General features: G+C 42.3%; 1 protein-coding gene across 4 annotated transcripts in view; it reads right to left on the bottom strand.

The window, feature by feature from the left end:
• The window catches only part of mtmr11 (myotubularin related protein 11), a 101336-nt gene that overhangs the window by 60796 nt on the left and 27199 nt on the right, over positions 1-13341 (bottom strand). For all 4 annotated transcript variants that reach the window (XM_061882330.1, XM_061882327.1, XM_061882329.1 and 1 more), the window contains one exon: positions 409-478. In XM_061882330.1, coding sequence (XP_061738314.1) covers positions 409-472 — 64 coding nt within the window. In that variant the 5' untranslated portion in view covers positions 473-478. The remainder of the gene's footprint in view (positions 1-408; positions 479-13341) is intronic.

The raw sequence follows: 13341 nt of genomic DNA, 5'->3' as shown, positions 1-13341 counted from the left end.
TAATTGATTTATCTGTACATATTATTATTACTTTGTTTTGTTTTCTTGCTGTTTTTTTCTTTTTACTCAGGGGCAGGTGTATGCTGGGATATAAACAAATAAATATTTCGACATGCTGTATGTCAATAAAAATGTAATTAAAAAAAAATAATACTGCAGGTAACCATTTAAAAGTATATATAAACTTGTATTTCTCATTGTTGTATAATTGTTTACCAATGTACTGTGATTGGCAGGTAAAAACTTTTATCCTAAATAAATAAGAAACAAATACACACACATCTCTGAAAGAAGTCCAGGAGGCCACTAGGGCGGCGCTAAAGAGGCGGCTCGAGAGGGTTGCTGACCCCCGGTCTAGTAGCATGTTTCCCTTGCAAAAAGAGGGCTTTGCTCAATTTTATTTCCTACCTGGAAGACAACGTAGTCCAAAGACATCTCGACTCCTTGCGTTCGTCCCGCTCTGACTCAGCATCCTTTCCTGCGGAGATAGGCACACGGTTTTTAAACGTAGCATAATCATGGATTGTTCATAGATAGATAGATGGATAGTACTTTATTTATTCCTTCAGGAAAATTAAAATTTTCAGCACAATCCTCATTTAAGATCAGACAAAACATTACAGGGAGACAGAACAGGATCACTGCCGGGTCTGCCGGCTTCCAGCGCCCCTTACAAAAAAGATGAGATACAGGTAAACAAGTGGGGGGATGGGAGAAAAAAAATAGAAGATTAAAATAAGATAAAATTAAATTTAAAAAATCGGTCAAAGCCTGGGCCCTGGAGAGGGGGTCCAGACTGAGGCCAAGGGAAAAAAAAACATCTCATAGCCATAGTACACATTAGAGATGCGTGGTTTGCAGTCTCATCCGCAAAGTCCGCGAATGAACCGTGGGTCGGGCAGGTGACATGACGAAAAAATAGATTTTAATTAGATTCGGGCGGGTGGCGGTTGAACCATCCGGAAATATTTGATATACATGGTTCCGGGATCGGTATCCTTTACCATTCAAAGAGCCATTTAAGACCCGTGTCACAAAGCGAATAAGACATTAGGAGACACTATTATTCTTTAGAATGACTGCCGGCAGTCACCCAGTTAATAAGTATTAGGGCGTGCTATGAAGCCATTGACTTTGCCGCCTTCTACAGCATGTACTATCTACTTTTCAGTCCAGCAACTTGTTGTGTGTGGCTTCCGCAGACACACGAACACGAGTGCAAGGCATACTGGGTGACACAGAGTACACTCATGGTCGTGATATAAACAATTTTAACACTCTTAGTAATATGCGCCACGCTGTGAAGCCACACCAAACAAGATTGACAAACACATTTCGGGAGAAAATCCTCCCAGTAATACAACATAAACGCAACACCACAAATACCCAGAATCCTTGGTACCCATGAATATTTTAAACACCCCGCTAGCAGTAAACCCCCCCCCAGTGTGTCGGTAAGGTGGGCGGGGTTGGGTACGCGGGGGTGTAAAATATATTCAGGAATTGTCACGGATACAAAGGATTCTGGGTATTTGTTGTGTTGCGTTTATGTTGTGTTACTGTGAGGATGTTCTCCCGAAATGTGTTTGTCAATCTTGTTAGGTGTGGCTTCACAGCGTGGCGCATATTAGTAAGTGTTAAAATTGTTTATATCAGTGGTCCTCAACCACTGGGCCGTGGCCCAGTACCAGGCCGCAGAAGAATTTTTTATTCATAATTTATAAAAAAAAAAAAAAAAAAAAAATATATATTTTTTTTTATTTTTATTCCTTTATTAAATCCACATAAAAAACACAATATACACTTACAATTAGTGCACAAAGCACAAAAACCTCCCTTTTTCATGACAAAAACGTCCCTTTTTCATGACAAAAAAAAAAAAAAAAAAGGATCAACGTCATTGGATATTTCGCGAGAACGTTAGCGGCTCCCATTGACTTCATTATTCTGTGAAACGGGTTTAAATAGCTCTGTGAAAGGTAAAAGTGGCCGACCTGTTTGATCAGAACCGGTTGCGGTTCTGATCAAATGTTGGTTCGGGTGGATGACGACTTTTGTGATGCGGTTGCGGATGATATAATTGCCTATCCGCGCATCTCTATTACACATCGCTCTTACATGTGTAAGAGGGAAACATCGAACATCAAAGAACACATGTAGTCATCCTGGAAGATAAGACAATGAGACAAGATGCATCCACAATGTAGCCCACCTGGCATCCTTCAATTGTTTACGGCAGCATACATTTTATATACAGAAGGTGTGTCAAATGATCCTGTCAATTGCAATTAATTGAGAACGCGCAAATTTAACGCGTTAAAAACACTACCTACGCGCGACACAAAGATAATATCGAGAGTCTCACTCGGTCACTGGATTTGGCCGGGTGAAGGGTGACAACATTACGACTTAAAATTAGCAGGGATAGGATGAATTATAACCAAGTAATAGCATAAAATACTGATAATCAACTTCCATACGTGTTTGAATGAGTCACAGAGTAGATGAGTTTGGCGTACAATACTTGTCTAATTCACATCAATATCTTATTGATTTGCTAACATTTAAAAGAGTACTGATTTAATTTTTATTATTTTTTTTGCATACTGTATATCACTGTCCCTTACGTTTTTATTACTGGTTGTGGCAAATCCATAGATTTGCTCAATTTTTTCTTTAAAGGCCTACTGAAACCCACTACTACCGACCACGCAGTCTAATAGTTTGTATATCAATGATGAAATATTAACATTGCAACACATGCCAATACAGCCTTTTTAGTTTACTAAAATACAATTTGAAATTTCCCGCGGAGTTTCTTGTTAAAAACGTTGCGGAATGATGACGCGTATGATGACGCGTGTTTGTGACGTCTCGGGTTGTAGCGGACATATTAGCCCAGCACCACACACGGCTAAAAGTCGTCTCTTTTTAATCGCATAATTACACAGTAATTTGGACATCTGTGTTGCTGAATCTTTTGCAATTTGTTCAATTAATAATGGAGACGATAAAGAACAATGCTGTTGGTGGAAAGCGGTGGATTGCAGCTGCCTTTAGCACCGGAACACAGCAGGTGTTTTTTTGTTTGTTGTGAAGCTTTAACACAGAGCAGTCAAGCGAACATGTTTCTCTACGACAATTAGCAAGTTTTTGAAAGGGAAAATTGTGATATTAAGTCGGCTCTTACCGGAGACTTCAGCGGATTATGCGACCTCCTCCTGCAGCTCAAAAAGGCAGCAGTGATCTTGGCTCCTCGGCTTCTCTCAGAGACACTGGCATTCACCGCAGCCATCCGACTTTCAGGTATGACTTTACAATCTCACTAAAACACTATTAAAACAATAAGCAGATAAGGGATCTTCCAGAATTATCCTAGTAAATTTGTCTAATTACATTTGAAACGGTCCCACTGCCGCCGCCTGGAGCCGTCGACTTTTCTTTTTATGTACTTCTCTCTAACTTTCCTCATCCACGAATCTTTCATCCTCGCTCAAATTAATGGGGAACTCGTCGCTTTCTCGGTCCGAATCGCTCTAGTGGGTGGTGGCTATGATTATAAACAATGTGAGGATGTGAGGAGCCCTACAACTCGTGACGTCACGCGCACATCGTCTGCTACTTCCGGTACAGGCAAGGCTTTTTTATTAGCAACCAAAAGTTGCGAACTTTATCGTCGATGTTCTCTACTAAATCCTTTCAGCCAAAATGTGGCAATATCGCGAAATAATCAAGTATGACACATAGAATGGACCTGCTATACCCGTTTGAATAAGGAAATCTAATTTCAGTCAGCCTTTAGTTATAAACCACTTCTTGGTCTGGTTCCACCTTATTTATGCTCCGGCCGCTACAGTTTGCGGTAACGGCACATTCTTGATGTGTTGGTTCTGAGAGCCAACACATATCTTGGTGAAAAAAAACGCCTTCAGATTTGCTGCTCCATGGTTTTGGAATAAAATCAAAAAAGGATCTGAGGTCAACTGAACTCATCACTTTGGAGGAATTTCAGGCCATTTTAAAGGATCGAGAGGCTGTTTCTATTGGGCCCGGTACATGTTTTTAAATTGTTTTTATTGGATCTTTATTCTATTTTTTTTTACCTTTTGCATGTTTTTATGTTTATGTTGTAAGTAATGTGTGCTTTTAATTATATTTTATGACTGCTACTGTTTTTGTTCTATGTATACAAGTGTAAGTACACTTTTGATCGCGACTGTATATATAGTCCGGAACATATGGTAAATCCTTTCCAATAATATGTAGGATGCTACAAAATAATCAAAGTATGTGCTATGGTTCATGCTGATATTGTATTGGAATAATATCAGCATCTGCCAATATGCAAAGCTCCAACATTGGTATCATATCAGAAGTGAAAAAGTTGTATCGGAACACCCCTAACGAAAACTATATAAATTTGACCATTTTTGCTACATGGCGAGATCTCAAGTACTCTTAACAATTTCATCAAAATATAACTGCCACCAATTTTCTATTTCCAAAACATAAATACAAACCCCGTTTCCATATGAGTTGGGAAATTATGTAAGATGTAAATATAAACGGAATACAATGATTTGCAAATCCTTTTCAACCCATATTCAATTGAATGCACTACAAAGACAAGATATTTCATGTTCAAACTCATAAATTATATATTTTTTTGCAAATAATAATTAAGTTAGAATTTCATGGCTGCAACACGTGCCAAAGTAGTTGGGAAAGGGCATGTTCACCACTGTGTTACATCACCTTTTCTTTTAAAAACACTCAAAGTTTGGGAACTGACGAGACACATTTTTGAAGCTTTTCAGGTGGAATTATTTCCCATTCCAGCTTAAGTTGTTCAACAGTCCGGGGTCTCTGTTGTTGTATTTTAGGCTTCAAAATTTTCAATGGGAGACATGTCTGGACTACAGGCAGGGCAATCTAGTACCCGCACTCTTTTACTATAAAGTCACGCTGTTGTAACACGTGGTGTGGCATTGTCTTGTTGAAATAAGCAGGGGCATCCATGATAAGGTTGCTTGAATGGCCGTATATGTTGCTCCAAAACCTGTATGTACCTTTCAGCATTAATGGTGTCTTCACAGATGTGTAAGTTACCCATGCCTGGGGCACTAATGCACCCCCATACCATCCCAGATGCTGGCTTTTGAACTTTGCGCCTATAACAATCCGGATGGTTCTTTACCTCTTTGTTCCCGAGAACACAAATGTCCACAGTTTCCAAAAACAATATGAAATGTGGACTCGTCAGACCACAGAACACTTTTCCACTTTGCATCAGTCCATCTTAAATGACCTCAGGCCCAGAGAAGCCGGCGGTGCTTCTGAATGTTGCTGATAAATGGCTTTCACTTTGCATAGTAGAGCTTTAACTTGCACTTACAGATGTAGCGGCCAACTGTATTTAGTAACAGTGGATTTCTGGTCGTGGAACTGTGGACCAGCTCTATACTCTCGGCAGGGTTTTTGAGGGTGCATGGGAGTTTGCCCAACCAGTCTACATGTGCTTTGTGGACTTGGAGAAGGCATTCGACCGTGTCCCTCGGGAAGTCCTGTGGGGAGTGCTCAGAGAGTATGGGGTATCGGACTGTCTTATTGAGGCAGTCCGCTCCCTGTACGATCAATGCCAGAGCTTGGTCCGCATTGCCGGCAGTAAGTCGAACACATTTCCAGTGAGGCTTGGACTCCGCCAAGGCTGTCCTTTGTCACCGATTCTGTTCATAACTTTTATGAACAGAATTTCTAGGCGCAGCCAAGGCGTTGAGGGGTTCCGGTTTGGTAACCGCAGGATTAGGTCTCTGCTTTTTGCAGATGATGTGGTCCTGATGGCTTCATCTGACCGGGATCTTCAGCTCTCGCTGGATCGGTTCGCAGCAGAGTGTGAAGCGACCGGAATGAGAATCAGCACCTCCAAGTCCGAGTCCATGGTTCTTGCCCGGAAAAGGGTGGAATGCCATCTCCGGGTTGGGGAGGAGACCCTGCCCCAAGTGGAGGAGTTCAAGTACCTAGGAGTCTTGTTCACGAGTGGGGGAAGAGTGGATCGTGAGATCGACAGGCGGATCGGTGCGGTGTCTTCAGTAATGCGGACGTTGTACCGATCCGTTGTGGTGAAGAAGGAGCTGAGCCGGAAGGCAAAGCTCTCAATTTACCGGTCGATCTACGTTCCCATCCTCACCTATGGTCACGAGCTTTGGGTCATGACCTAAAGGATAAGATCACGGGTACAAGCGGCCAAAATGAGTTTCCTCCGCCATGTGGCGGGGCTTTCCCTTAGAGATAGGGTGAGAAGCTCTGCCATCCGGGAGGAACTCTACGTAAAGCCGCTGCTCCTTCACATCGAGAGGAGCCAGATGAGGTGGTTCGGGCATCTGGTCAGGATGCCACCCGAACGCCTCCCTAGGGAGGTGTTTAGGGCACGTCCAACCGGTAGGAGGCCACGGGGAAGACCCAGGACACGTTGGGAAGACTATGTCTCCCGGCTGGCCTGGGAACGCCTCGGAAGAGCTAGACAAAGTGGCTGGGGAGAGGTAAGTCTGGGTTTCCCTGCTTAGGCTGTTGCCCCCGCGACCCGACCTCGGATAAGCGGAAGATGATGGATGGATGGATGGATGGTTTTCTGAAGTGTTCCTGAGCCCATGTGGTGATATCCTTTAGAAATTGATGTCGGTTTTTGATACAGTGCCGTCTGAGGGTTCAAAGCGCACGGTCATTCAATGTTGGTTTCCGGCCATGCCGCTTACGTGGAGTGATTTCTCCAGATTCTCTGAACCTTTTGATGATATTATGGACCGTAGATGTTGAAATCCCTAAATTTCTTGCAATTGCACTCTGAGAAACGTTGTTCTTAAACTGTTTGACTATTTGCTCACGCAGTTGTGGACCAAGGGGTGTACCTCGCCCCATCCTTTCTTGTGAAAGACTGAGCATTTTTTTTTAAGCTGTTTTTATACCCAATCATGGCCCCCACCTGTTCCCAATTAGCCTGCACACCTGTGGGATGTTCCAAATAAGTGTTTGATGAGCATCCCTCAACTTTATCAGTATTTATTACCACCTTTCCCAACCTCTTTGTCACGTGTTGCTGGCATCAAATTCTAAAGTTAATGATTATTTGCAAAAAAATACATGTTTATCAGTTTGAACATGAAATATGTTGTCTTTGTAGCATATTCAACTGAATATGGGTTGAAAATGATTTGCAAATCATTTTATTCTGTTTATATTTACATCCAACACAGTTTCCCAACTCATATGGAAACGGGGTTTGTATAAACTACTATAAAAAGACAACAACTGGAGAAGTCAATGTTTCCACTGATATTAGCAGAAGTGAACAAAACACTGGGGGGGTGACCTGTTGGAGTCGGGAGCAGGAGTCAGTCTGACAAAGCTAAAGTGTGGCCTCCCTCCTTGCGAGAACACATGGATCCAGTGAACTTTCCGACTCCCCCCAGCGAGAAGTGCTTATGCATTTACGGCCCAGCAAGGCCAGCCTTGTAATACGAGAGCGGCATTGATTATACAGGTGCTCAACACGCTTTACAATCATCGACAGAAGACTGAGGGAAGTTTTGCCTAGAAAGCCTGAAAAAGAGCACGCTCAGCAGTTCTGGCTCACAATAAAACTATTTATTTTTTAGTCGCCGCCTTCAATGGCATCAGCAAGGAGGAGCGAGCGCGGAAAAAAACAAGAGTGGATTGAGTGACGATGTTGTGCTGAGGTTTTAAGAACAGTGCTGATGAAATGGCTCACAAAAACATTTCAGGAAAGAGTTACTGTTCTTTTCAACAAACTGCAAAACAGATAGCAAAATGCTTGTTTTGTGTTGTATTTGCATGTTTGAAGATGGCGGCAAAAGTGCAAAGCTGGAAATCGAACGTCCAAGACTAAGGGTGTCCATGTAAAAATGTCGGGTTGAAAAATTGGAGACAAGCCCATCCATCCATCCATTTTCTACCGCTTATTCCCTTTTGGGGTCGCGGGGGGGCGCTGGTGCCTATCTCAGCTACAATCGGCCGGAAGGCGGGGTACACCCTGGACAAGTCGCCACCTCATCGCAGTGGAGACAAGCCCATCCATCCATCCATCCATCCATCCATCATCTTCCACTTATCCGAGGTCGGGTCGCGGGGGCAGCAGCCTAAGCAGGGAAGCCCAGACTTCCCTATCTCCAGCCACTTCGTCTAGCTCTTCCCGGGGGATCCCGAGGCGTTCCCAGGCCAGCCGGGAGACATAGTCTTCCCAACGTGTCCTGGACCTTCCCCGTGGCCTCCTACCAGCTGGACGTGCCCTAAACACATCCCTAGGGAGGCGTTCGGGTGGCATCCTGACCAGATGCCCGAACCACCTCATCTGGCTCCTCTCGATGTGAAGGAGCAGCGGCTTTACTTTGAGTTCCTCCCGGATGGCAGAGCTTCTCACCCTATCTCTAAGGGAGAGCCCCGCCACACGGCGGAGGAAACTCATTTCGGCCGCTTGTACCCGTGATCTTATCCTTTCGGTCATGACCCAAAGCTCATGACCATAGGTGAGGATGGGAACGTAGATCGACCGGTAAATTGAGAGCTTTGCCTTCCGGCTCAGCTCCTTCTTCACCACAACGGATCGGTACAACGTCCGCATTACTGAAGACGCCGCACCGATCCGCCTGTCGATCTCACGATCCACTCTTCCTTCACTCGTGAACAAGACTCCTAGGTACTTGAACTTATCCACTTGGGGCAGGGTCTCCTCCCCAACCCGGAGATGGCACTCCACCCTTTTCCGGGCGAGAACCATGGACTCGGACTTGGAGGTGCTGATTCTCATTCCGGTCGCTTCACACTCGGCTGCGAACCGATCCAGTGAGAGCTGAAGATCCCGGCCAGATGAAGCCATCAGGACCACATCATCTGCAAAAAGCAGAGACCTGATCCCGTGGCCACCAAACCGGATCCCCTCAATGCCTTGGCTGCGCCTAGAAATTCTGTCCATAAAAGTTATGAACAGAATCGGTGACAAAGGACAGCCTTGGCGGAGTCCAACCCTCATTGGAAATGTGTCCGACTTACTGCCAGCAACGCGGACCAAGCTCTGGCACTGATCATACAGGGAGCGGACTGCCACAATAAGACAGTCCGGTACCCCATACTCTCTGATGGGGTACCGGACTGGAGACAAGCCGTCCTGCGTTTTGGTGAAGTCATTTACAAAACCCAAAACCAGTGAAGATAGCACGTTGTCCATCCATCCATTTTCTACCGCTTATTCCCTTTTGGGGTCGCTGGCGCCTATCTCAGCTACAATCGGGCGGAAGGCGGTAGAAAGCTTCCTCACAACAGATTTCGTTAATTTTTTGTTGTTGTTGCGTACAAACGCCCCCATTTGATGTTTGGATATTTTATAATCCTATCCAATGTTTTTAATTAGTAATCATTTAATTGAAAACAACCCTCAATGGCCACTACATTAGGTACATCTGCACATAGATCCGCCTGCAACACCAACTAGGGGTCTGTAGAGGTACTGCAGGGGGTGGGGGGTCTTGACAATTTTTTTCCATCCATCCATCCATCCATTTTCTACCGCTTATTCCCTTTGGGGTCGCGCGGGGGGCGCTGGCGCCTATCTCAGCTACAATCGGGCGGAAGGCGGGGTACGCCCTGGACAAGTCGCCACCTCATCGCAGGGCCAACACAGACAGACAGACAACATTCACACACACATTCACACACTAGGGCCAATTTAGTGTTGCCAATCAACCTATCCCCAGGTGCATGTCTTTGGAGGTGGGAGGAAGCCGGAGTACCCGGAGGGAACCCACGCATTCACGGGGAGAACATGCAAACTCCACACAGAAAGATCCCGAGCCTGGGATTGAACCCAGGACTACTCAAGACTTTCGTATTGTGAGGCAGACGCACTAACCCCTCTGCCACCGTGAAGCCCCATTATGATTAAAATAAAAAAATAAAAAATAAAAAATTCTGGCAAATCTAGAAAATCTGTACAATCAAATTTAAATCTTATTTCAAAGTTTTTTGAATTTCTTTTAAAATTTTGTTATAGGACGTTGTGTAAATCGTAAATAAAAACAGAATACAATGACTTGCAAAAGCCTTTTCAACCTATATTCTATTGAATAGACCGCAAAGACAAGATACTTAACGTTCGAACTGGAAAACCTATATTATTTTTTTGCAAATATTAGCTCATTTGGAATTTGATGCCTGCAACATGTTTGAAAAAAGCTGGCACAAGTGGCAAAAAAGACGGAGATAGTTAAGGAACACGGGTCTACGCGCTCTCTTCATTGAGCTAAATTGAATCCTGTCTCTGTTTAATTCCTTGCTTCTTGTCTGTTTAATAGTTGTCATCGGTGTTCGAACCTGACAGGCAAAGTACTTCTACTATTTACTTTCTGCACTATTTGAGGAAATATATATCACACAAAAGCACAATATCATGCATTCTTTCTGTCTTCAGTAAGGTTTTGGAAAACATAGCAGGTGGAGAGATTTGCTATCACCTATTGTGTAGTTTGGGATTTCTTTGAGGCTTATCTGACTTTTTGCACGTATTGTGTGAGTCGCCCTGCTTGGTTGCCTTGACAACGTTGAGCCGGCGCGAGGCCTTCTGAAGGAGAAAGGAATGACAAGGATGTGATGTTTGATGTGTTGCTGCATTAGTGACAAGGATGTCATTCTAAAGCAGGGGTCAGCAACCTTTGGGAAACCAAGAGCTACTTCTTGAGTACTGATTAATGCGAAGGGCTACCAGTTTGAAACACACGTAAATAAATAGCCAGAAATAGCCAATTTGCTCAATTTACTTTTAATAAATATGGTCTATATATATAAAAAAAATGGGTATTTCTGTCTGTCAATCGTCGTACATTTTTTTTCCTTTTACGGAAGGTTTTTTGTAGAGAATAAATGATGAAAAAAAACACTTAATTTAACGGTTTAAAAGAGGAGAAAACATGAAAAAAATGAAAATTTAATTTTGAAACAGTTCATCTTCAATTTGGACTCTTTAAAATGCAAAATTCAACCGAAAAAAATTAAGAGGAAAAACTAGCTAATTCGAATCTTTTTGAAAAAATTCTAAAAAGAATTTATGGAACATCATTAGTAATTTTTTCCTGATTAGGATTAATTTTAGAATTTTGATGACATGTTTTAAATAGGTTAAAATCCACTTTGAAATGAGATTTAAATTTGATTCTACAGATTTTCTAGATTTGCCAGAATAATTTTTGGGAATTTTAATCATAATAAGTTTGAAGAAATATTTCACAAATATTCTTCGTCGACAAAACCGAAGCTAAAATGAAGAATTAAATTAAAATATATTTATTATTCTTTACAATAATAAAAAAAAAAATACTTGAACAATGATTTAAATTGTCAGGAAAGAAGAGGAAGGAATTTAAAAGGTAAAAAGGTATATGTGTTTAGAAATCCTAAGATCATTTTTAAGGTTGTATTTTTTCTCTAAAATTGTCTTTCGGAAAGTTATAAGAAGCAAAGTTAAAAAAATTAATGAACTTATTTAAACAAGTGAAGACCAAGTCTTTAAAATATTTTTGGGGATTTTCAAATTCTATTTGAGTTTTGTCTCTCTTAGAATGAAAAATGCAGAGCAAAGCGAGACCAGCTTGCTAGTAAATAAATAAAATGTAAAAAATAGAGGCAGCTCACTGGTAAGTGCTGCTATTTGAGCTATTTTTAGAACAGGCCAGCGGGCGACTCATCTGGTCCTTACGGGCTACCTGGTGCCCGCGGGCACCGCGTTGGTGACCCCTGTTCTAAAGACTAAAAAATTAACAATACTCTGGAAAGACATTCAACAAGATCCTTCATTGTATTTTATTAGGGCCTGAAGCAGGGGCCCTCCTGAAATGGCTGAGTTTTTTCTTCTATACGTTCGGACGCCTTTCTGAGGCTCTTAACATGCAGGAAAAGTCCTCATATTTTGCAAATGTGTCAGGTATGGCGAAAAAGTTTATATTTTCGAGGTTCCAAAAATAAAATTCCAAAATTGGCTCTTTAGCGCCATGTTTAAGATTAGAAAATACTTGTCCCTCATACCAGTTTCACGTATCGAAACAATAGTCGCAGGAGACGTTTATCATGACAGGACGCACATAAAAGTCTCAGGAAGCCATACCTGAAAACAAACAGGAAGTCGACCACCTTGGTTTTACTCTGTAATTTTTTGTGGAAAAAAGAGGTCGTACTTTAACAAACTCCTTCTATTGACTTTGACCAAATTAATCGCAGTTAAATTTATAGATACTACACAAATAGAAGATGATAAATCGCAAACACATTTTGCCTACAACATAACATGTGGCCTCGGTATGGCGCCAAACTGTGCTCCGATTGTTTTTGGCCATTTTTCCGCAAAAAAGTGGTCATACTTTAACAAAGTCCTCCAAGGAACTTTGACCAAATGTGTTGCGGTTAAAATGACTGATACTACGCAAACGCAATGATAAATTATGAACACCTTTTTTTACACCATTAGGTGTCAGCGTGGCATGGCGCCAAACTTTGCTCCGATGGTTTTTGGCCATTTTTCGGCAAAAAAAGGGGTCGTACTTCAAGAAACTGCTCCCAGGGACTTTGACCAAATTAATTGCAGTTAAAATTATAAATATTTCACATATACTACGCAAACGCAATGATAAATTATGAACACATTTTTTTACACCATTAGGTGTCAGCGTGGCATGGCGCCAAACTTTGCTCCGCTGGTTTTTGGCCATTTTTCGGCAAAAAAAGGGGTCGTACTTCAAGAAACTGCTCCCAGGGACTTTGACCAAATTAATTGCAGTTAAAATTATAGATACTTCACATATATGCGATGATAAATTGCGAATACTTTTTGCTTACAACATAACATGTGGCCTTGGTATGGCGCCAAACTCTGCTCCGATTGTTTTTGCCATTTTTCCGCAAAAAAAGGGTCATACTTTATCAAACTCCTCCTAGGAACTTTGACCAAATGTGTTGCGGTTAAAATGACTGATACTACACAAACGCAATGATAAATTACGAACACATTTTCCTTACGCCATTAGGTGTCAGCGTGGTATGGCGCCAAACTTTGCTCCGAGGCTTTTGGGCCATTTTTCGGCAAAAAAAGGGGGTTGTACTTCAACAAACTTCTCCCAGGGACTTTGACCAAATTAATTGCAGTTAAAATTATAGATACTTCACATATATGCGATGATAAATTGCAATGACATTTTGCCTACGACATAACATGTGGCCTCGGTATGGCGACAAACTCTGCTCCGATTGTTTTTGGCCATTTTTCCGCAAAAAAGTGGTCATACTTTA

This window comes from Nerophis ophidion, linkage group LG21 (genome assembly GCF_033978795.1).
Source record: "Nerophis ophidion isolate RoL-2023_Sa linkage group LG21, RoL_Noph_v1.0, whole genome shotgun sequence".
NCBI lineage: Eukaryota > Metazoa > Chordata > Actinopteri > Syngnathiformes > Syngnathidae > Nerophis > Nerophis ophidion.
The sequence above is the reverse complement of the archived record's forward strand: the minus strand, read 5'-3'. Positions and strand labels throughout refer to the sequence as shown.